This window comes from Typopeltis vanoorti, chromosome 5 (genome assembly GCF_054136105.1).
Source record: "Typopeltis vanoorti isolate ZY-2024b chromosome 5, IOZ_Tvanoo_1.0, whole genome shotgun sequence".
Taxonomy (NCBI): Eukaryota; Metazoa; Arthropoda; class Arachnida; order Uropygi; family Thelyphonidae; genus Typopeltis; species Typopeltis vanoorti.
In genome coordinates this window covers 160,603,266-160,629,330 of record NC_143553.1, presented here as the reverse complement: position 1 = coordinate 160,629,330, position 26,065 = coordinate 160,603,266, and the positions used below count along the sequence as shown (strand labels likewise).

Here is a 26,065-nt window from a genome sequence, read left to right as displayed (position 1 = left end):
ATAATAACATTTATTGTATTTATATTCAATACAAAACATACACAGCGAATATTGCAAAAATCAAATGCATATATTACATTTTTTGCTTCTTACCGTTTGGTTCTGAAGACGATGTGGGCTGTTCTGGTAAAATATGAAATGCTGTCCTTTTTTTTTGAGTCTCTTTCTGCTTCTTCTGATTGTTCGTGGGGATTTTTTATCAGCCACTTATCCATCTCAAGATTAAATTTTTTAACGTAGCATAGATCAAATAATATCACCACTTACCGATACTTGCACACCACAGACTGATAACATGAAATGAGTGAATATTAACTGAATAAGGGAATCCTTGGACCAGGAACATTTTTCTCTTTTGTGACTTTTCTCCCTTTATGGTAATTAAGCCTAACGCGAAACAGACAGCAAAGGCAGGTTATTATTGAAACGTGCATATGATTGATTTGGTATTAACAAAAGATCGCGCAACCGAAAGATAAAAGCATAGCTGACAATTGAGTTGAAATGCTAACTCTCTTCGACCGAATTCCATATGTGAAACTGCCATAACATTCATTATATATATATATATATATTACTTAGTTTTAATACTTTTACGAATTTTAACACGTTCGGTTGAATTTTATTGTTGCCTTGGGAAATCGAACTCACACACATCTAATTAATAACAATAGTTTTTAGTTAGATATTGTGTTTGTCCATGCAACATATGGTTTTGTTTCTGTCTATACAGCATAGTTTCTGTATGAGGGGACATGTGATTCATTCATTAGTGTGTTTTTATCCCAGTTGTCTCTGATTGCACTATTTGTTGAGAAATATATTACACAGACTCCTCATACCTTATTCACTGGCATAATAAAAGTACTTGTTTTTATTGCCTCTGCAGTATAGTGGCTGTTAGGGAGGGAGTGTTGTTTACCACTGCAAGCGAGTTACTATCTCCCCACATGAACTTGTTTAAGCTTTTTTTCATGTGTGAAGTATATGCGAAACTCTTATTGGTAACAGAAAACTAGCTCGGATGACAGTGATAATATAAAATGAGTTTTGATATGTATATAAAGTCAATAACAATAACCCTGATTACGAACCTGTGATGAAAGGGACAGGAAGATTTGGAGCTTCCCTGGAGAGCATTCAAAGTAAATACAATTAACATTTGAAATGAAACATATGAATAAGCAATATTTACTAATATTCATTAAGTGCCGAAATACGCAGGAAGCAAAGTTTGTGAACCAACACCAATGTGTGAATTTTTCCATTAAAATATGAAAAATAACAAAAAAGAAATAATAAATAATAAAAGTTGAATACGTTTCTTTTAAAAGAAAAAAAAATCTACTTAGTCTTAAAACATTTTAAATTTGTTTTCATTATTTCACGGCCCCCCTCAACAAAACCTACGGCCCCCAAGGGGGGGTCGCGGCCTGCAGTTTGGGAAACGCTGTTCTAAGGCACTTCTGATGAATCAATTCATCTAGTCATTTGTCTTCCTCTAGGTATTTTTGCTGCAATATTGGCACCAAACACTTGTTTTGCTAACCTTTCCTCTAGAATTCTCTAACTAAATTGAATAATATAATCAATAAAATAATTTTTAAAAAAAATCAATAAAAAAAACAAAACTATGAAAATAGTCAGAAATATGGGAAACTTCAGCTGAATTCTCAATGGAGAACCTATAGAATAAGTAAGATATTTCACTATATTTAGGCACAGTTTTTAGTGAGGATGTCAAATTAAATCCGAAAATAGAAAATCAGAACAATCAAAGCTGGTATGGTAGGGAACCAACTGAATAAATTTATATGAAATAAAGGAAAATTTAGACAAAACACTGAACTAACAGTATGCATGACATTGTTCAAACCAGTTTTAAGTTATGGATATGAGAGTTGGGTTAGGAATTTGATCAAGAGACCACAGACAATTATCTCCATAAATGGGTATAATCTGATCTTCAAAACAGAAGTAAATATTCCTTGGTAGATACCAATTATCTTCTCCATAAATGGGTATTATCTGTTCTTCAGAACAGAAGTAAATATTTTACATTTTGTACATAACAGAGAAATACCTCTAATTACCACAAAGTGTTTTGTCATTCTTCTTATATATTGTGCAGATCAGACTCTACCATTCTTTTGGCATTTCCTCTTTCTTCCAATGATGTTAAAATCAATTCATATATTTTGTGTTCTAGTACTATAACAGCACAGATTTCGAGGTAGTGGAAGGAGAATAAAATGGTTCCATTCCATAAATGTGGCGATAAGCTTCAAATTATAGGCCAGTCTGTAAATCGGGGGTTGTTGTTGAAGGTACTGGAGAAATTGGTGAGAAGTAGGATACAGAAATAGGTTAATAACAGCAGTATTCTCTGTGGTTATCAGCATGGATTTGGTAAGCAAAGATCATATTTCGCTAACTTATGTACTATAACAAGATGACAAATACCTTGAACAAGGAAGATGCACATACAGTGGTGTACTTAGATTTCGCCAACGTTTTTGATAGACTGCCACACAACAAGCTCTTAAATAAATTAAAACAGATGGGATTGGATAACAGACTTCTGAGTTGGATCAGTGACTGGTTGTTGGATAGGTATCAGGAAGTGTATATGGGGGTGCAGTATCCCAAAAGAGAAGGGTCAAAAAAGTGTTCTTTCATCAAGACGATGCACCGTCCCACTCATTGGCCGCCACAATGGCAAAATTGCATGAATTGAGGTTCAAATTGGTTCCATATCCACCGGATTCTCTGGACTTGGCCTTGTGTGACTTCTTGTTCTCAAACTTAAAATTTTGATCAGTGGGGAAAAATTTTCTTCAAACGAGGAAGTCATCAAGGCTGTCAATGACTATTTTGAATAATTACAATTCCTAATTTTTAGATGGGATGAAAAAATTGGAAACTTGCTGGACCAAATGTGTAGATCTCGATGATGGAAACTATGTTAAGAAATAAAGGTGATTTTTTCCAAATAAATGTTTAACTTATTTTTTACCAATCTTTTCAAACAACCCTCATACTACTGTGTATCTGTCTCGTCTGTTCAAGTCAGCCATCACATTATTGTAATAAATAGATTACTAAAACATGACCTCCCTTTTAGCAAATCCATGCTGTCTATCAAAGATAATACCATTGTTGTCAACCCAATTTTGGATCCTAGTTCTCACCAGCTTTTCCAACAACTTAACCATGATGCCTGAGTTCTATCACCTCTATTATGAAGCGGCACAATTTTGCCCTCCTTCCACTCCTTAGGAACTTGACCCAGTGCAAGACTAATATTAAAAAAAAATGTCAAGGCAGGTGTCAACTTCTTTTGCACATTCCTTTAGAATATGTGGTGATATATTATCAAGTCCCACAGCTTTATTAACATCTAGTTTGCTCAACTCCCCATACACCTCTTGCTCACTTACAGTCAGTCTCTCCTCCCCATCAACAACTGCCCTCAATCTCTCCATGAAGTGACATTCACAAGATTGAAAGACCTTTATGAACTGCTCATTAAGTATCTCCACTATATCTTCTGCAGTAGTTCTCATACCATCAGTATGAGCAGCAGTTAGTTCTTCTTATTGTGCTATCTTCTATCGAATGTCAGCGACCATCTTGGCGAACAAACTGCGGTCTTGTGCTAATCTGAGTAGTTTTGCACTGCTCTTTCCTGTCCACATCTTGATGTTGTCAAACCATGATATTCTTTTTCTTCCTCTAGTTCCTTTGCCATCAATTCTTCCTACCAAAATAGTTTGTAGAAGTTGGTATTTGCTGTTTCTCATGATGTGGCCAAGATATGATGTTTTTCGTTTCTTGATTATTTGTACAAGATGTTTAGCTTTGCCAAAGGATTTTAAGACATCTTCATTGGTAATTTTTTCTGTCCATGATATCTTTAGCATTCTTCTGTATAGCCACATCTCAAAGGCTTCGATTTTCTTGATGGTTGTCGCCTTCAATGTCCATGTTTCAACTCCATAGAGCAGAATAAACCACACGTAGCATTTCAGCATTCAGCATCTGACTTCCATGTTTAGGTCTTTATTGCAGAATAGTGTTCTCATTTTCATGAAGGACTGCCGTGCAACTTCAATCCTTGTCTTTATATCTATTTCTGGATCCCACCGTTCATTAAGCCAACAACCAAGATATTTATATCTTGACACTTGATCAATATTTTTCCCATTGAGTGTCAGTTTCATTGATGAGGCTGGATGTTTGCTGATGATCATGTATTTTGTCTTGTTGATGATTATATTTATTCCCATTCTTTGGCTTTCTATGTATACTCTGTCAATGAGTTTTTGGAGATCCATAATGTTATCTGCAATTAGCAGTGTCATCTGCATATCGTAGGTTGTTAACAATCTTTCCATTTATTGTGATTCCCTCTGGACATTCTTCTAATGCTTTTTTTAAGATTACCTCTGCGTATATGTCGAACAGGAGTGGCGAGAGCACACATCCTTGTCTCACTCCTCTTTTGATGTTAATATCACTGGTGGTAATGTTGTCTAATTGAACGGGAGCTGACTGATTCCAATACAGATTTGCTATTAGTCTTATGTCTTGTTCGTCTAGCCTTATTTGTTGAAGGACTTCTATTTAGTTAGTGTGTCTGACTTTGTCGAATGCTTTTTCAAAATCTATGAAACACATAAAGACAGATTTCTGTTTTTCTATGCATTTTTGTATCAATATTTGGGTACAGAAAAGGGCCTCTCTAGTACCAAAACCATTCCGAAAGCCGAATTGTGTTTCACTTAGAGTTTCTTCACTTTTTCTATAAATGCGATTCTGAATTACTTTCAAAAATATTTTTAATGTTTGGCTCATTAGACTAATAAGTCGGAAGTCACCACAGGAATTCGCTTTGGTTTTCTTTGGGATAGTGATAAATGTAGATTTGAGCCAATCTGATGGAAATTCATCACTTTCATATATTTCATTAAATAGTTTTTCAAGAAGTTTGATGTTATCTGGTTCTATTAATTTTAAAAATTCTGTTTGCACACCATCTGGTCCACTGGCTTTTCCTGTTTTACTTGTTCGTATAGCATCCTCTATTTCGCATTTCGTGATTGCTGGTCCTTTAATGTTATCTTTTATATTTATAGGCTTCTGTCTAGTATCGTTGAAAAGTTCTGTTACATATTTTATCCAAATCTGTGCTTTATTCTCTTCTTCTAGAACTATTTTTCCATTTTCATCTCTTAGAGACACTATTTGCTTTTTCCTCAGTTTTCCGGAAATTTCGTTGATTTTCTTATACAGATTGAAATTATCATGTTTCTTCTGAAGCAGTTCAATTTCAGTACATAAATTTTTCATCCAATTTTCCTTGGCTTCTTTTATTTTTTTCTTGATGATGTTATGTGTTTCTGTATACCTGGCTAGGTCTTTGTTTTTGTACATTCTTCTTGTATCAATAAGAGAGAATCTCATCTGTCATCCATTCCTGTTGTTTTATATTATTCACATAACCTACTTCTTTAATACTTGTTGTTATGATGGCATTCTTTAAGCTATTCCAAAGAGATTCCACACTTTTATTTTCTTCTATGTTAATCTGTTGTAATCGCAGGTTAAGCTGTGTCTTGGCACTTTTATTTATGTTTGGGTCTTTCAGTTTTTCTACATCAATTTTCTTTTTCTTCTTTTGTGATTTTTTAGCTGATTTTAATCTAAGACGTATTTCTGCAACTATGGGATTGTGGTCTGATGAGATATCTGCTCCAGGATAAGTCTTTACACTCTTTATACTACTGTGGAATCTTTTATTTATCAGTATATAATCAATTTGATTTCGGACAATGTTATGTTGGTTATCTTGAGGCAATTTCCAAGTGTACAGTCTTCTGGGTGGAAGTTTAAACCAGGTATTTGCTATTGTTAGATCTTCTTCCTGATAGAACTGGACTAGGCGATCTCCTCTGTCATTTCTGGTGCCTAAGCCATGTTCGCCAACAATTTCTCCATCACCCCCTCTTCCTACTTTTGCATTGAAGTCACCCATCACTATGTTTATATCATGTTTCTTTGTTAGGTTTTTAATCTCTTTTAGGTGTTCATCAAACTCTTCACCATCTTCTTCACTTTTGTCAGCTGTGGGTGCATAAGCTTGGATGATATTTATGTTAACGGGGTTTCCCTTAAGTTGTAACAGCATTATCCCTTCAGAAAATGGAATCCAATTTAGTACTGATTTATTGATTTCTTCATCTACTATTACAGCTACACCATGCCGATGTTTGTTCTCATCATTCCCAGAGTAATACATTGTTGTATTATCTTGTTGACACTTTCCAGATCCTGGCCATCTTGTCTCACAAATTCCCAAAATCCGGATGCCCACCCTCTTCATTTCCCCTGTGGCATTTCTTAATTTGCCAGCTTCATACAGAGTTCTAACATTCCAAGTTGCAATTTTAAAAGTGGACACCATTTTGAACCCAGAGATTCTTCGCACCCCTGTCCCATTTAAGGGACGCCAGGAACTTGGGGCCAATTGGAAGGGTTTGCTCGCCATGGTGGTTGTTCTGGAGATAAGGTAGAGCAGTAGTTTCTCCATTTGCTTTCTGCTCCGCAGTATTCCAGACGTGCACAATATAATCATATTGCCATCTGCAAATCTCTGATCACAAGCTTTTCCCGTCATCATTTGGCTTCAACCTTGTGTCAGTACTGACAATGCTGCTTCCCAATGTCAGGGGCAGTGACCCCAGCAGGTGCTTATTTAATGGCGGCACTACTCGCCATGTCACCGAGTTGTCATTGGGCTTTGTGAGGTTTTAAGTGAGACAGAGTTGCCACTTCTGCTCCCCTACGCCCTGATAGCTCAGTCGCTGTTGGTCCACGGCTGCTTATTCGCCAGATTGCTCTGCTTATATCGCAGCTAGCCTCCATATCTGAAGGCTGTTCCCCGATCCGTCACCTGGGGACGCACCCAGTAGTAGTCAGCTCTGCCCCGGGTTAGTTAATGAAGCCAAAAAGAATCCTAGGGAGGCCTTTCATAATCATTTTTGCTGGCTACATAACAAAAGAACTCCCTAAGAGTCTTTTTGGCTTCATTAACTAACTGCTGCTCATACTTCACTTTTGCTACCCTTACCTACTATGTTGCCCTCCTTGCCTAGTCTTTGTAATCATCATGGAATTGGTTATTACCACTTCTCTTATGCTGTCTCCATAATACCTTTTTTTTCCTCTGTATCCCATGCTTAATTTCTTCATTCATCCATTTCACACCTACCTTATTTAACCTTCTGACCCTTGGAATACATTTAGACATTGTTTCTACTAGATTGTTCTTGAATATCCTCCAAGCTGCATTGATCTCTTTTCCAGCTAACTCCTCATTCCATGCTAGATCTGCAAGCTGTCTCCTGAGCTCTTCATAATAAGCAGTCTTGTAGTTCCATATACACCCTTTTTTCACAGAGGTCCTCAGACTGCTGGCAACCACCCAGGTAATTACATCATGGTCACTCTCACCAACTGGAAGGTTATTTGACACCTCATTCATAATTACATCCTCTAATGAGGTGATCAAATACAAGACCCTCAATCCTCATGTGCCCTCTCTTACATACTGTCTGTGGTAGTTGTTCCTCAGAAACTGAAACTAATTTCTTTACTTCCAGTTGCTACCTCATCATTCCAGTCTATATTGCCATAGTTAAAATCACCCATAATAATCATCCCTTTCTTATTCGCTTGGCAATTTGATTATACATTTCATAGTCACTACCATCCATATTACCAGGTCTATAACAACATCTAACTATTTCATTCTATTCACCTCTATCTCATGCTATACTGCCTTTAAAACTGCTGCCACTATTTCCTTCATGCAAGAGGGAACTAGTGCCAGTGGTTCAGTTATTTCACTTATTCCAACAATTTTTGGGTGAACAGACTCAATTAATGCAACCATTTCATTTGCTCGTTTTTTACACTTCTAGCATTTGTATACAACCATAGTATCTTATTCCTAGAGCTATAGCTAGTTCCACTGACACCACTTATTTGATGCGACTTTTCCAAGCTTAATTTCAGCTTTTTTTTTTTCCTCCTTATTCATCTTCGAACCTTTTTCAGATTCAACTGTTTTGCCCTTGATCCCAGGTCATCTCCTTTCCTTTTTGTCTACACATGCATTCACATCCTCTTGGAGCATCTACCGTTCTCATGCTGTGTTCCTCTCTCCCTGAGCCTCCCCATTTCCCTGTTCTCTAATTCTCTATACTCATGCCGCTCACTTCTTCTTTCACAACCATTTGATATGATAATATTGGAGTGCTGGCAATGGACTAATTTGGAGGAAAGTTGTTGATAAGAAATTAATAATGCAAGCTTAATTATGCTGTCATTGTAGCCTGAACACCCCTTGAGGGTACATACCAGGAAACTGATGATATTAAAGAACTCACGATATCTAGTATATTCAAGTAGAACTTATTGGGCAAGACTTTTTCATATGACAAATCACAGTATTCTTAACGAGATAATAAATATTTGTTGATTATTTTTAAAGATATAGATGAGAACACAGACTGATAAAAAAAAAATAACTATTAACTTATTACTGATATTTTGCTGGTATACTGTGACAAACTGTTTTTGTGCTCTGCAGATGCTGGATAGAATACCAGCAGTAAGTTAATAGTTATTTTCTTATTAGTGTGTGTTCTCATCTATACCATTTAAAATTAATCAACATGTAAGACGAACACAAGCCTTCCTACACATTTGAAGATAATAAATAGTAAAATTCTTGGTGAAATGCCAGAAGGAAAACTTAGATCAAGATGCTATTATGGACTAATGGTGTCCATTGGCCATTTTGTTATTACAGTGTTCAAATTGGAGAAGTAAAGTTTTGGACAGATGGGGTTTGGAGGTCAAAGTTTGATTTGGGCTATAGAGCCATAAGGAAAAGGAAACTTAAGCCGCAGCTTGCTGCATATAGTTTTCCACATCTTCTCATGGCAAAACTTGATTGTGCACCACTGTAGTATAACATAGCAGATAGTCATAATTTCACAGATTTTAATATAGCTGAATACTGTGCTTGTTGCCCAAGTATATTCCATAGAAGGCATAAAAGCAGGTTGCTGATGGAGGTACATTTCAAAAAAAAATATTTTTTTTTCAAAAATTTTTTTTTTTGAAAATATATTTCAAAAAATTGAAATATTTTCAATTTTTTGAAATATTTAAAATATTTAAAAATTTTTTATTAAAAATATTGAAATATTTAAAACTAGTTTTAAATGTTACTTGGAGTTTGACTGCTTGTTTGTATGATTTGTTTCAGTTTTTAACTGTTGTTTCTTATGTTTAGATTTGCTTACTATATCCATTATGGTAACTGCCAAAGCATACTTCACTAACATGTCACCCACTCTACCACAGTTTAAAGATTGCATTATCTGTAGCATGGGTTTAATTTTTAACATACTGCATTTGTGGCATGCATGCTTCCCACAAATTAAAAATGTGGCAACCGAAGAATAGGAACATGTGCATGAAATGTAGGTGGTGAGAAGTACTTTGACACGAGTGTTACTGTCTCTGGCCTTAGTAGCAGACAGACTGATAAAAAAAAAGCTTTTATCAGTTTTTGACAGCTTTGATTGTGGAGTGAATGCTTGGTGAGAAGAATAGAGCTATGCGGGATGTGATATATGGACATTTGATGACTGAGGTAAGCAGAGCAGGTGTTAGAGGAACATTTGATAGGAGGAATGAAAATATGGCAACGGCAGCAAAGCAGGATGAAATTGTGGAGATGATGGTTAACACAAATGCCATGAGATGGGTGAATCAAGTAGTAAGAAATCTATGATTGATTGCAGCAGAAGAGTGAGAGAGAAGATAAGTTGTCTAGGTGTAATGTGGAGTTGAGAAAGAGAGCAGTGATAAGAGGATAAATCTGATCACTAGGATTTAAGAGTTGAAGTGACTGTAGAGAGAGAAGTTGCAGAGGCAGATAACAATTCAGAACTGTAGAATATTGGTTATGAGGATAGACTGAGGACATGTAATCTACAGAGTATGGTGGAAAGGAAATGGAAAGGATGATGCGAGTATGATTCTCGACTTTTGAGAGCTATCTTCCAGACTGACACTCTGGGGAAATTTTCCATGTTGAACAAGGACAAGAGGCCATACCTGGAACTTGCAAAAAGAAGTAGGACCGGTAGTAAGAGGTGGCATGGTTGGCTGAGTAGCTAGTATATCTTGGGGTTCAAATCCCACTAAGTATGAATGTTTGTGGTTGTCTTTAGATGGGAGATGAATTTCGTCACCTGATGTGAGAATACTACTTTGCTTATTGGAGGCCTGCATTGGGATTGAAAAAAAAAAATTCCATGTTTTGATCTCTAGAGCAGCATTTCTGGATTAGGTAAAAAAAAAAAAAACTTGATAAGGAAAAAAAAAATCCTTATCCTTGCATGGAAATATGGTAAGAACATGAAATCATTGCCTGAGAAGTCGGTGAGAGTACAGACAATGAACAAGTTCAAGTGGTATGGTAAACTTTGTCCACAGTAGACCCCCCCCCCCCCCATGATTGGTAGGTCTGCTGAATTAAACACATATTTGAATCAAACACAACTATAATTATAATATCATTACAATTATTTTTGCTATTGAATGAATTTAATTAATTACACACTATGTTTGACTATAATGACAGGTTATAAGGATATTACAAGAACAGTACTAGAGTAAAAGTTAAGTCATAGTAGCTGAGAGAGAAACTTAGAGCATGTGATGAAGAGAATTCCAAATTAGGGGATACAAGATCTGGTTAAAACACCAGGTTTAACATTCATTAAAAAGTGTGTTCTATAAATGGTGCAAACTTTGTTCTAAGTATTCTCCAATGGTGAATTTCTAGCTTATCTTTAGTATTGAATACACCACTGTTTTTGATATTGTTTTCAGAAATTGGAGAATACTTAGAACAAAGTTTGCACCATTTATAGACTTAGGAATTTAGTAGTTTACGAGACTACCGGAAAAAAAAAAAAAAAGTTTTTTTTTCTTTTTTCTTTCTCAAATTTGTGTATCAAATTAATTATACCCATGTTGAAAATTTATTTATCACTAGGTTAGACTATAATAGATTTAGTTTAATCCTTTATCCCAGTGAGAGCAAACAAAGTTTGCGCCTGAAAATATCTTCAGGACTAAATATAGTGTTGTACTATCTTATCCAGTAAGTAGTGCAACACCAAGGCAACTCGTGGCAAAGGTGGAGCAAGCTACCAGGCACTTCTAACCCAGTATCTCCCATAATGCAAAACACATTTCCTATGTGGATATGTATACTGTTATGCATTAAAGGGATTGGCCATCTACCCAGACTAGTTTCGACCTTTATTGAGGTCTCTTCAGTGGGAGCCAGGCCCAGAGCTGGAGATACCAGGCAGAAGCAGTAGCAAGTCATCTGTGCCTATGGGAGTTGCCAAAAGGTTTATCACCTTTTTTTAAAAATTACTCTGGATTTAGAGAAAGATGTTGAAAATTTATTTATCACTAGGTTAGACTATAATAGATTTAGTTTAATCCTTTATCCCAGTGAGAGCAAACAAAGTTTGCGCCTGAAAATATCTTCAGGACTAAATATAGTGTTGTACTATCTTATCCAGTAAGTAGTGCAACTCGTGGCAAAGGTGGAGCAAGCTACCAGGCACTTCTAACCCAGTATCTCCCATAATGCAAAACACATTTCCTATGTGGATGGTATCTTGCTCCACCTTTGCCACGAGTTGCCTTGGTGTTGCACTACTTACTGGATAAGATAGTACAACACTATATTTAGTCCTGAAGATATTTTCAGGCGCAAACTTTGTTTGCTCTCACTGGGATAAAGGATTAAACTAAATCTATTATAGTCTAACCTAGTGATAAATAAATTTTCAACATCTTTCTCTAAATCCAGAGTAATTTTTAAAAAAAGGTGATAAACCTTTTGGCAACTCCCATAGGCACAGATGACTTGCTACTGCTTCTGCCTGGTATCTCCAGCTCTGGGCCTGGCTCCCACTGAAGAGACCTCAATAAAAGTCGAAACTAGTCTGGGTAGATGGCCAATCCCTTTAATGCATAACAGTATACATATCCACATAGGAAATGTGTTTTGCATTATGGGAGATACTGGGTTAGAAGTGCCTGGTAGCTTGCTCCACCTTTGCCACGAGTTGCCTTGGTGTTGCACTACTTACTGGATAAGATAGTACAACACTATATTTAGTCCTGAAGATATTTTCAGGCGCAAACTTTGTTTGCTCTCACTGGGATAAAGGATTAAACTAAATTAAACTAAATCTATTATAGTCTAACCTAGTGATAAATAAATTTTCAACATCTTTCTCTAAATCCAGAGTAATTTTTAAAAAAAGGTGATAAACCTTTTGGCAACTCCCATAGGCACAGATGACTTGCTACTGCTTCTGCCTGGTATCTCCAGCTCTGGGCCTGGCTCCCACTGAAGAGACCTCAATAAAGGTCGAAACTAGTCTGGGTAGATGGCCAATCCCTTTAATGCATAACAGTATACATATCCACATAGGAAATGTGTTTTGCATTATGGGAGATACTGGGTTAGAAGTGCCTGGTAGCTTGCTCCACCTTTGCCACGAGTTGCCTTGGTGTTGCACTACTTACTGGATAAGATAGTACAACACTATATTTAGTCCTGAAGATATTTTCAGGCGCAAACTTTGTTTGCTCTCACTGGGATAAAGGATTAAACTAAATCTATTATAGTCTAACCTAGTGATAAATAAATTTTCAACATCTTTCTCTAAATCCAGAGTAATTTTTAAAAAAAGGTGATAAACCTTTTGGCAACTCCCATAGGCACAGATGACTTGCTACTGCTTCTGCCTGGTATCTCCAGCTCTGGGCCTGGCTCCCACTGAAGAGACCTCAATAAAGGTCGAAACTAGTCTGGGTAGATGGCCAATCCCTTTAATGCATAACAGTATACATATCCACATAGGAAATGTGTTTTGCATTATGGGAGATACTGGGTTAGAAGTGCCTGGTAGCTTGCTCCACCTTTGCCACGAGTTGCCTTGGTGTTGCACTACTTACTGGATAAGATAGTACAACACTATATTTAGTCCTGAAGATATTTTCAGGCGCAAACTTTGTTTGCTCTCACTGGGATAAAGGATTAAACTAAATCTATTATTATATAATTATACCCATATGGTAATAATAAATTATCAAGTTTCTTCAAAGTAAAAAAATTTTTTGTTCTAAGACAGCTGATACTTTTAAACAATCATACTTTGGATGGTTGATACTTCATTTAAAACATTAAAAACTATTTGACTTTTGGATTCTTATTAATATATTTTACATAAATTGAAGCGAATGCTACACTTAGGGCATTCCTCGGTAGTCCACAAGGAATGTTAAGTTGCTAAGGAAGTCCTAATTTATTGATGAGCTTTTTCAGTTGCTACAATATTTGATTAGAGAAGCACTTATTGAAGTGTACCTTAGTTTTTCTTTGTAGTTGTGTGGTAGGTATGAACTTAAAAATAAGTTACATACACTGTTAGATATCAGTTGACTGTATACTTTGTATGTTGACTGCTTATTTTAATATTTATATCTTGATGCATTATTTACTATAACAGTGTTAGGTAGATTTTAACACATACTTAAATCTTTCTTTTGCTAGATAATGTTGAACGTCGTGGGGTAAAAGCTTCAAAATCAACTGGCATGATTGGAAAAATGCATGCAAATGATATCAAAGACAAACGGCATGTTGTTAGCGACAGAATGGGCAAACAGCACGTTAACGACACAGTAGGCAATTTGCCTATAAATGACATGTGTGACAAATTGCATGCTCCTTTCAAAGGTATAATAAGGCTATTAATGTCATCTTTTCAGCCTGTAAGTGAACAAACCAATTTCTGTAAATATACAGTGGAACCTTGTCTACATTGGGGCTAGCGCCTGTTTTATATTGTTTGATAAATGAACAAACCATGGGCGTCTGCATTGTAAATTAAGATGGATCAGAAGAACCCAAGTTCCTATAAATTAAATTGATCATGAATTTTAGAGAGAAAGCATACAGATATTTGATTTTCATGGTTTTGAGGTTGAAAAGAAATTCGTGTTAATAGCCATCACTTAAACATTAGGCATAATTATTCATGCATAAATGTTAATGAATTATTTATTCATCTACTATTTTACCCCTTTCCAATTTGCCATGATTATATAGTTGTTCAATGTCTTTATTCTCTTAAAGCTTGAAAAGTTTCATGTATTTATTAGTAGGCATATGTTATGTCTTCCATGAAAGTTCTGTAGTGAAAATATGGCAGCAAATGTCAAACTGTTTAGTAAGATCAAAGTAGTAAAGTTTGCCCATCTGTTGTGCTTTCACTTATGCACTCCCCCTTACCTCTTACACAAAGAATATTTAAAAGAAGACAAGATTATTTGCTTGAATTTGAACCTAGCAAATGATTTTCTCGTCTATTTTCATAAGCCATATGTGAGGATGCTTAAGGTCTCAACTTATTGGCTGCTTAATATTTTATACTTGTGACAGTGATATAGAAAACAACTGTGCATTAACTCTGTGAAGTGTTTAAGAGGATTATATGAAGACTAGTTATTTTATATCAAGGAATTTTTGAGTCGTATTGGGATTTATAATTTTTTAAACCAAAGTATATAGTAGTCTCTTTATTCTGCATACAAACTTTGCCATGTAGAAAAAGCAATTCAGAAACTGCAGAAAGAATGCATGTATGAGGTTCTGTCTCAAAAGTTTATATATATATATATACACGCTCTCTCTATTCCATTCCATCAAAATTTCTGTGGACGCCCATGAAAGTTTTTCCAGTAAACAGTGGAACCTGTCTAAGTGGTGCAAAATTTAATTTTCTGATTTGCCTCGCATATATAGATTCCACTGTATAAGTAATTATGCTTATTTTATATACATATAATATATATATGTGTGTGTGTGCATATAACTTTCTAAAATCTAAATCTGACTTATAGAATCTGAAGATGAGGAAGATCGAGAATGTGGTATTTTATCTTTCCGTCCACGCTGCATGCAGCGCTTTGCCAGGATCAGAGTGTTTGTTTTCCTATCATGTGTGCTGGTAACACTGCAACAGGCTTTATCTTCAGGTTATTTTAATAGGTAGGAATGTTTTTTAAATCTTTAATATACATGAGGTACTTACTGATGCTTATTTCTGTTGAATTACATTATTTTACTAAATGTGATAATTCCATTTGGAACTTTATGCAGCTTGAAATCAGTGCTTTGCCACCTTACTTGTCACAAATTTTCCACTACACAAGTATGCACCATACCATTTCTTTATTTCTTTGAATATTGACACTTCTATTTGTAGTTGAATGAATTTTTAATACTGGAGTTTTTTTAAGTTATAAATCCCATGTTTCATTTGAATAACAGTTGAGTTTATAGGTTGTAATTCTTATATTGGATCCTTTTCTCCCAAGGAAGAAAAACTATTTGGTCACAATCGTTCCAATATGTCAAAATATGATACTAATACATATAAAACCCATTTTAAGCATTTTTAGCAACTAGCTGATTGAGATTAAAAATAAATTCCAAGAAATTATTTCTGTTTAATCTTTTATCCAAGCAAACAGTTTGAGCATGAAGTTTTCTTCACTACTAGGCTGCTTATTCATAAAGTCTAATGACTTCACATTAATTGCTTTAGTATCTCATCATAATGTAAGGCACATATCACTTTCGATGTGTATAAATTTATATATTATAGGAAGAGCCATTATTCAGACAGGTTTCAACTTTTTCAGGTCTCATCAGTGGGAGACAGACCCAGAAGAGATACATATAAGAATTATTAGGTTTCTAAGAGCCAACTTACTTGGCTGTAACAGGCTATTGAATCCACCATGAAAGAGATGATTCTGATATTCATTTGAATCACAATTGAGTTTATAGGTTGCGATTCTTATATTAGATCACCGATGATGTCTGTGATAGATGAAATATCGGAGACATTAACCTCCATTAATTCATAAAATGGAGTGCTTAAGGGTCAAAACTTTATAACTGAGAGGAGACCTCCACATAGCTTTTAAAGGAATGCTGAGAAATGACCAGGGCTTCTGACCTAATGTCCAATCCTCACCTTCTCATGGTGCACCCTGTTGGGTATCTACCTAGATACTGAACGAATGAGGATGGGCTGGCAATTTGGGATTTAGCCGACCGAATTGTATTCTTATTGGCTTAAACCAATATACAAAATGATGGTACAACATGCAAAATTTCATGCCGGCTGGGGCATCGCCCGGTTAAACAAGGTCCCCGTTATTTTCGCCACGGAACTAGGGCGAACAGCGAAAAGCCATCTACTGGAACAAATCTGAAAGCACACCCTAACTCAACTTCACCAGAATTAAAGATAGGTACTATCAACATAAGAAGCCTGAATGGAGCTAGCAGAGGAATTAGATAAGTACCAGATTGACATAATAGAGGTGACTGAAACAAAAAAGACAAAAACTGGTGAGATCTTTCTGAGCAATAAATACAAAATGTTATACTCAGGAATGACAATCAAGGAAAAGGAGTAGCCATAGTATTCAACACTAAATACGAAGCAAATCTTGAATGGCAGGCAGTCTCAAGTAGAGTAATGTGGGAAAATATCAGAATGGGGAACGGGACAATGACACTTATTCGTACCTGGTCCCACAGAAGGTTCTACTAAGTTAGAAGTGGAGGAATTTTTTGAGGCTTTAGAGAAAGTTACTGACACAATGAAAAAGGAAAAGTTGGTTCTTGTTGGGGATCTAAATAGCAGAGTAGGAAATGATTGTCAGACATACAAAAATATTTTGGGAAAATTTGGAGAAAAGAGCAAAGTTAATAATAATGGCAAATACCTTTTGGATTTCTGCTTAGGACATGGACTGGTTATTACTAACAGCATGTTCCAACATAAAAATGTGCACAAATTCACATGGAGAGAAGAGGCAAGGAATAAGAAAGTCTCATTGGCTATGTTATTGTTGATAGTGATGTTTTCTCCCTCATGCAGGACACCAGAGTGTATGGAGGATTTGAAATTGGAAGTGATCACTATCTAGTCTTAAGCAGGATAAAATTGAATTTCATGTTGAAAAGAATAACAAGTAAGAAAGTTTTAAGGCGAATAATAGTTGAGCAGCTCTCAGATGTGAACTCTAGACTAAAATACACAAAGATTATTGAAGAAAAAATGAAAGAGTTTGAGAACAGGAACCAAACCTTGGAGATTCGGTGGCAAGCCTTGAAGAAAACCCCGATTGATTCAGTCAGAGAGGCATATAGTGAGGTTGTGTGCAAGGATAGAAAAATCAGAACTCCATGGTGGACACAGGAAGTTAAAGAGGCAGTGAAGTTAAAGAAGAAAACATATCAAAAGTTCCTGGCAAATAAGTCAGCTTGTGCTCTTAGAGAATACAGAGACAAATGTAAGAAAGCTAAACACTGTGTAAAACTAGCTAAACAAAAGTCATGGGAGGACTTTGGCAAGAACATACAAAATAAATATCAAGAAGGTGGCAAAATATTCTGGAGGTTGTTGAAGAAGCTTAGAAATGGAGGAAAGAGTGCTGTAAAAGGAGTTAGAGATGATAAAGGTGACATGAAAACGGGAGAAAAAGATATCCATGAAGTATGAAGTAATTACTTCGAAAAATTGCTAAATGAAACAAACACTGATAGGACTGTGGTAAAAAACACTCAACAGGCATACAATCAGGAATACATATCCATACTTGAAGTAGAAAAAGCCACCAAAGGCTTGAAATGTGGAAAGGCAGCAGGAGTGGATGATATAAACTTCATAAAGGAGGTGATCGAACTCAAGCATCAAACTATAGGCCTATCTCTGTGTCAGGTGTTGTGGTTAAGTTGTTGGAGAAGCTTGTGAGAACTAGGATCCAGAGTTGGGTTGACAACAATGGTATAATCTTTGATGGACAGCATGAATTTGCTAAAGGGAGGTCATGTTTTAGTAATCTACTTACTTATTACAATAAAGTGACTGCTTCCTTGGACAGAGGAGAAGGATACACAGTAATATACTTGGATTTCACAAAAGCTTTTGATAGAGTACCTCATAAGTTGACAGTCAAACTAGAGCAGATGGGGTTGGATATTAGAGTAGTGCATTGGATTGGAGACTGGCTATCTGATAGGTATCAACAGGTTGTGTATGGGAGTGTGATATCCAGGAAAAGGAAAGTCACTAGTGCCTCAGGGGTCTGTTTTAGGGCCATTACTATTTAACTTGTATATTAATGATATTGGCGAGGGTTTGGATGGAGATATTCAGTTGTGTGCAGATGATGAAAATGTTGGGACAAACCATAAAGAGTAGTGAAGATGTTGTGGCCTTGCAAGAGGACTTGAATAGATTGAGTCATTGGACAAGGAGATGGGGATGCGAGTTCATTGTTGCAAAATGTAAGGTTTTAAAATTTGGAAAACAAAGATGGGATGCAGAATTTATGCTTGGTGAGAGTATAGTGTTGGAAGTGGAGGAAATAAGAGATCTGGGGGTGATAGTGGATAAGGATCTAAAATTTAGGGTAAACATCGCCAAAATTGTGAAGACAACACAAAGACTTCTAGGAATGATGCGGAGGACACTGACCTGTAGAAGTAGGGAGGTTCTTTTTCCATTGTATAAGGCTTTGATTAGGCCACACTTGGACTATTGTGCCCAGATTTGGTCACAGCATTTTCAGAAGGATGAAGAGATGTTGGTAAGGGTCCAAAGGTGACTGACTAAGGTAGTTTCTGACCTCTGGAATGTTGAGTATGAGGAAAGATTAAGAAGATGTAATTTGCATAGTCGTTTAATTTCAATTTGGACAGAAGGAAGAGGGGAGATATGATAGAGACCTACAAGTTGGTAAGGGGTTGTTATAAGATCAGTGGTGGTGAAGTTCTACAGAGAATAGTGGGAGATCAGGGGAGAACCAGAGGTCATCCCTGGAAACTGTATAAAGAGGGTGTGAGTAGGGGAGTGAGAGGCAGGTTTTTTTTCATGCAGAGTTGTGAATGATTGGAATGCCTTGCCTGAGAGTGTGGTGTCTGCAAGGAGTTTGAGTGTGTTTAAGACACGGTATGATGAGATGTGTGTGTGATAAAAGGACCTCCCAGATGAGTCTTTGACTCCAGAGGTCTTGTTTTAATAATAATAATATTCAACCAGAAATGCTGAAGTATGGTGGTATAAAAGTCTTACAGAAGCTGCACTGCATAGTTCAGAAGACCTGGACAGAGGGACCAATTCCTGATGATTGGAGTAGATCTCTCATAATACCCATATATAAAATGGGAAATAAAACTGAATGTGAGAATTACAGAGGTATTTCCCTACTGAGTGTTTCTGGTAAGATTTATGCAAGTATACTTGAGAAACAGTTGAGAAGAATTGTGGAAGAAAAGCTTGGTGAAGAACAAGCTGGATTCAGGCCAAATGGAGGCTTTTAGGATCAGATTTTCATTTTACGACAAATAGTTGAGAAAGCATGGATATATAACAAAGATCTGTATTTAAGTTTTGTTGATCTGGAAAAGGCATATGACAAGGTGCCTAGAGAGAGAAGCTATTCAATACACTATAGTTATATGGTGTCAATGGGGGCATTATATCAAGCAATACTTCGTCTTTATATGAGATGTAAGTCAGCAGTTAGAATTGAAGGAAGTACAGGAAAATAGTTTAATGTTAAATCTGCTGTGGGATAAGGATGTACATTATCCCCTCTGTTATTCAATATATATATGGAACATATTATGAAGGAAAGTGGTATTCCTGATATCAAAATTGGAGATGTTAATCTCGGCTCTTTGCTTTATATGGATGATGTTATACTTCTAAATAAATCCGCTACAAATCTGCAAGATTCCCTGAATAAATTGAATAACTGTTTTAATAGATATGGTATGAAGGTCAGCAATACAAAGACAATGAAAATAAGCAGAATTGTTGAAAATATCATCTGCATTATGAATGGAGGACCTGTGGAACAAGTAAAATATTTCAGCTATTTAGGTAAGATTTTTAGTGAAGATGGTAAATTAAATATGGAAATAGACAACAATATCAACAAAGCTGGTATGGTACGAAGTCAATTGAATAAATTCATATGGAATAAGAGAGAAATTAGTCGGAACACTAAATTAGTCTGTATACAAGACGGTGTTCAAACAAGTTTTGACTTTTGGATCTGAGAGCTGGGTCAGAAGTAAAACACTTGACCAAACACTAGAGATTGCAGATATGAGAGTCCTGAGAAAGAATAGAGGTGTGAACAGATGGCATCAATGGCAATATCATATTAAAAATGAGAATATTAGGAAAGAACTTGACGTTGTCAGCATCCAGGAATGTGTTAGCAGAGCTAATCTCAGGTGGTATGGTCACGTAAACAGAATGGTGAGGAAAGATTAGCAAAACAAGTGTTCTCTGCCAGTTTGGCAGGAAAATGACCCAGAGGAAGACCAAGATATAGGTGGATTGATATAGTAAAAAGTGCCTTAGAAGACAGAAATATAAGACCTGATAATATTGGAGTCTTGACATTTAACAGACTGATTTGGAGGAAAATTGTAGATAGGAAGTTGGTAATGATGTAAATTTTTCATGTAGCAATATCATATCCTGTAAACCCATTTAGGGTACATGGCAGGAATTTGATGATGATAATTCATAAAATGAGTTTTAGCGAGAACTTAAGCATAAATGGAATTTTCTCTAGAGGGCCATAAGTTGTGTAAGGTCAGAAAGATGGGTGCTATTTTGAATAATAATTTGTAGTGTTTCATGCGTATTAGGATTTTGTATATTTTTGATTATGAAGTGTGTCTGCATGATTTTTGGTGTGAATTCTGCCAGATTTAATAGTCTAAATTGCCTTTTTTAAGTGTAACACAGTTGTCACAATATGAACTATGCTGGTGTTGACAGGTGGCACTACTAGACAAGTGGTGTGAAAGTCAAGTGGCATTGGCAACATACTTTTCAAAACTGATTCAATGTTGGGAGTGCAATATGTATGCATGTTGGAGTGTAAGAGATGTGTTTATAGACAGATCAAGAATGAATGAGATATGAGAGAAAGTATGGCTTTGTCAGAAGTGCAATATATTGTTGGACAACAATGAAAAGAATGTGAAACTGACTGAAAAGATAGATGGTGTACATGAAAGAAACCGAAATGAAACGAAAACCAGAGAAACTGAGGGAGTAAAAGAAGGAAAGGATGTGGAAGTAAAAGTTACAGAAATAGTTATGAAAGTTACAGAAATAGTTATGAAAGTTACAAAAACGGAAATGAAATAAAATGAAAGCTAGAGAAAATGAGGAAGTGAAGGAATGCAAGGATGTAGGAATGAAAGAAAGTATCAATAAGGAAATGGAAGTAAGGTGCGGTAGACTCACTACCTCTGGTTAGAACAAGAGGTAGTGAGATTGCAGGTGATAGAGAGCAAAATTGTCGGAATGCAAGATTTAATGAATCAGTTATTGAAAAGAAAAAATGAAATGAGCAATATGTGGAGTGATGTTAGATGTCTAGTGGAAACTAATGAAAGTGTTCAAGATAACAGAATTAAAGAAAAAAAAGGTGACGAGTGATTCCAGCAGTATATGGAGACTCCATAACTAGAAGGCTAGTAACTGAGAGAGTCCTTAAGGTCTTCTATCCAGGCAGGAGAATGAGTAGGAAACAAGCAAGAGTTATTTGTGATTGTAGGGATGAATGATCAGAGTGGACATAAGAAGGATGTGAGGACGAATATCCAGAGACTATTGAGAAGAGTGAAAGATAACAGTGTAGTAGGAAAGGTTGTCAATGTGTTGCCGAGCTATGACAATGATGAGTTGCGACAGAGAGCCAAAATCATGAATGGTATGCTAGCGGAGCTATGTGAAGAGAAGGGAGTGAAGTTTGTGGATCTATGGCATGTGTTTGAGGGAAGAATGAAATTATACAGGGGTGATGGATTGCATTTAAATGGCTTTGGAGTGTACTGGAAAAAGTGTTGCTAGATGAAAGTACAGTGTGTGATGCATGCAAGAGATCAGAAGAAAGAGATGAAGGTAAAAATCAGGACAGTGGTACTGAAGAGACAGAGTGCTTGGCATGGGGAAACAGTAGTAGTGTGAGAGATGAAGAGAGAATGGGAATGCAAGAGGAACAGGGAAATGGAGGGAGCTCTGGTGGACAGGAAGACATGGCATAAGGAGAGTGGATGTTCAAAGGAGATAGTGAATGTGTGTATGAAGATGGAGTATATTGTGATGTGGGTGAGGAAGTTGAGACAGAGAAGATATATGTGGTAAGCAGTGATAAAGGTGATTGGGCAGGTGTGGTAGGGAAATTACAACCAACACATGATTTGAATAAGGCTGGCTTTAGAACTAATAATGAAATGCTGTGTTTGTTTACAAATGCCCGAAGTATCAGAAATAAGTGGGATGAAATGGTTTCAGTGATTGAGTTTATTCGTCCCAAAATCATTGGAATAAGTGAAACACAGTTGAATGAAGACGATATTGTAATAGGAATAGAAATGGAAGGATACACTATTTTTCATGAGGATAGAAAAGGCAAGAAGGGAGGGAGTGCTGTTTAAGTTCACATAAGATAGATATGAAAGGGGAAAATCGTGGCAATGGTTATGAGGCAGTGTGGTGTAATGTGGAGGTTGAGAGGAAGACATATTTGCATTCTTTTGGTGATGAAGAAATGTATAAACAACTTAGATTAGTGAACAAAGGAAGGGTAATTATTATGGATGATTCTAATTATGATGGTATAGATTGGAATGAAGAGATAGCATTTGGGAATAAGGAAAATGGATTTCTCGAGTTCTTGAGAGATAACTATCTCAGGCAGCATTTAAAGAAAGGAATGCGATGATCAAGAGTTCTTGATCTGATCATTTCATTAGAGGGGGTTTCACTTTCCTTCACTTGGTGAAAGTGATCACGAAGTAATCACCTGTGTTGTGGCGAGTCATATACAGACTCTTGTGAGGAAAGAATGTACGTGGAATTATAAGGCTGGTGATTATGACAACTTTAGGATGCAGCTTGGAGCTATAACATTGAACGTGGAGTTGAACAGTAAAGAAATAATGCTGCATGGGAACTGACAAAGAAATATATAACAGCATCAGTGTGTGAATGTGTTCCAAAAGGCTGAAACAACCTCAGTAAGGAAAACAAAAGTAGAGTATAAGCAGAAATTGGCAAATCAGGCAAAGAAAAACCCTAGAGAGTTTTTTAGATATGTGGCAAGTAGAAGAAAGAATGATCATGGTATGATGAAGTTAATGGTATGATGGATGAAAGTGGTAGAATGATAACTGCTGCTGAAGACATTGTTGAGGTATTCAGTGATCAGTTTATGTGGATGTTTCATCCTAATCAGGGTGGAATCATGAGTAACTTAAGTGTAGAGGACATAGGAGGGGATGGCTTAATTGTGAGTGAGTAGTAGGCATTTGAGGAAATAACCTTAATGTCAATGAGGTGATAGGATTTGATGATATCACTACACATTTTAAGGGAATGTTCCAGGGAATTGGCAGCAGCATTGGCATATCTGTTTAATAAGTCTTACAACAGCATAAACACCAAGGGAGTGGAAGGAGGGTAAAATCGTTCCACTGCATAAAGGTGATGGTAAGGCTGTAGCTTCAAATTACAGGTCAGTCTGTATAATTGGTGTTGTGTTTGAAGATACTAGAGAAAGAGATTGGTGAGAAGTAGGATACAGAAATGGGTTTGATAACAGCAGTATTCTCTGTGGTTATCAGCATAGGTTTGTTACATGTTTCATTGAGCTACTTATGTACTAATACAAAGTGACAATTACCTTGGACAGGTGAGATGCATATACAGTGGTGTACTTGCAAAAGCTTTTGATAGACTGCCACACAACAAGCTCTTAAATAAATTGAAACAGAAAGAATTGGATAACAGACTTCTGAGTTGGATCAGTGAATGGCTGTTGGATCGGTATCAGAAAGTTGTATATGGGGGGGGGGGAGTATCCTGAAAGAAAACCAGGTGACCAGATTTGAGCACAATAGTCCAAGTGTGGTTTGATCAGTGCCTTATACAGTGGCACAATCACTTTCTTATCTTTGCATGTTAGAGTACTTTTTATTATACCAGCTCTATGATGTGCAGCCTTTGCAACACTAGCAATATGCCCTCTAAACTTTAGTCAACCATCACTCCTAAATCTTAATCTCATCGACTTCCTGCAGTAAGGCAGTGTGGATATAGTACACAGCCTAGCATTTCTGCACTCCTAAATGCAACACCTTGCACTTATTGATATTAAAACTACAACACCACTCCTTTGTCTTAGTAAATCTATTCAAATCTTGCTGAAGGGAATTAACATCAGCAATGCTACTTATAATTCTTCCCAACTTTGCATAATCAGCAAACAACTGAAGGTCCCCAGTCAGTCCACAAGATATGTCGTTCACAAACAAGTTAAACAGCAGGAGCCCAAGAAACAGAACCCTGGGGCATGCCATTGGTTATCCTCCTTTTTTGAGACACTGCTCAGTCATACCCAACCTGCTGGTATTGTTCAGAGAGCCAATCTCTGATACATCTAACCAATATACTATCTATTCCCCATCCTCTGTAGCATGTACATCAACTTATCTGTGTGGTATATGACCATTGTATATGATTCTCCCTTATCTAACGCACTTGTTACCTTATCATAAAATGCAAGTAAATTACTGAAACAGGACCTACCCTTTACATATCTATGCTGACCATTGTAAAGAATGCTATGTCCATCAATCCAATCCTGTATCTATTCCTAACCAATCTCTCTAACACCTTGACTACAACGGTGGTTATATAGACACTGGTCTATAGTTGGAGTAGTACTATTTTGCCTTCCTTCCACTCTTTAGGAACCCTACCCACTGCAAGACTTTCATTAAATAATCAGATCAAGGACAAATTTAACGTTCTATGTTATTATTATTATTATTATTAGACACCTCCAGGGAGTCCAAAAACTCATTGAGGGAGGGCACCTGCTCTACAACTGTCTCCGCCACTCAATCCACCAACTGACTGCAACTACACCAATGCCATCTACCACCGACCACCACTAGTATTTTCAAAGACAATCAAAGAGAATCCACAGCCTTTTGGCTGGAGACTGGATACGCTAACTATTCAGCCAGCCAGGCTGGCACACATAAAACGCTAACAAATTATTCCGTGGCTGATAATGATTTCAATCCCTGTGTGGTGCACATTCCTTAAGAATACTTTGTGATATGCCATCCATTCCCACAGTCTTATTACCATCTAATCCAACCAACATCTGATACACCTCTGATTCTTTCACTTCCAGTTCTCCTAATACTAGCCTCTCTTCTATGTATTGCATGTCATCATTTACACCAGTATTATATATGCTGATAAAGTGCTCATTCAATAATTCCACTATATATCCTTTACAACTCTTATTCTCCTGCCATGACTAGTCACCAGTGTCAACCTGACGTTATTATTCTTTCTCTTGCTTGCCTTATAATGGAAAATTCCCTTGAGTTAACCTTGACCTGACTAGCCAATCTCCTCTCATACTGTCCTTTGGTTTCTTAACCATGCTCGTCACCTTCCTAGCTTACACTTTATACTCATGGATCCGATCACCATCAACTGTCTTCTACTATAGCATTTTCTTTTCCAACACAATGCTTGATTTCACTATTCATCCATTTCACTAATTTAACCCTTGGTATGTAGTTATGCATTGCTTGTCAGATACTGTCTTGTGAATTTCCATACAATATCAACGTTTTTTCTGCTCAGCTCAAGTACCCAACATGCTGATGCTAAATACAGAGCTTCCTATATTCACCTACTTTATACTTCCACATATATCCAATTTTCACAGCCTTTTCTTG

General features: G+C 36.5%; 1 protein-coding gene across 1 annotated transcript in view; it reads left to right on the top strand.

Moving 5' to 3' along the window:
• Window positions 1-26,065, top strand: part of Oatp30B (Organic anion transporting polypeptide 30B) — a 386,218-nt gene that overhangs the window by 92,803 nt on the left and 267,350 nt on the right. Inside the window, exons 3-4 of the mRNA XM_090393536.1 lie at window positions 13,733-13,918; window positions 15,085-15,232. Of these exons, the coding sequence (XP_090249662.1) occupies window positions 13,733-13,918; window positions 15,085-15,232 (334 nt within the window). The remainder of the gene's footprint in view (window positions 1-13,732; window positions 13,919-15,084; window positions 15,233-26,065) is intronic.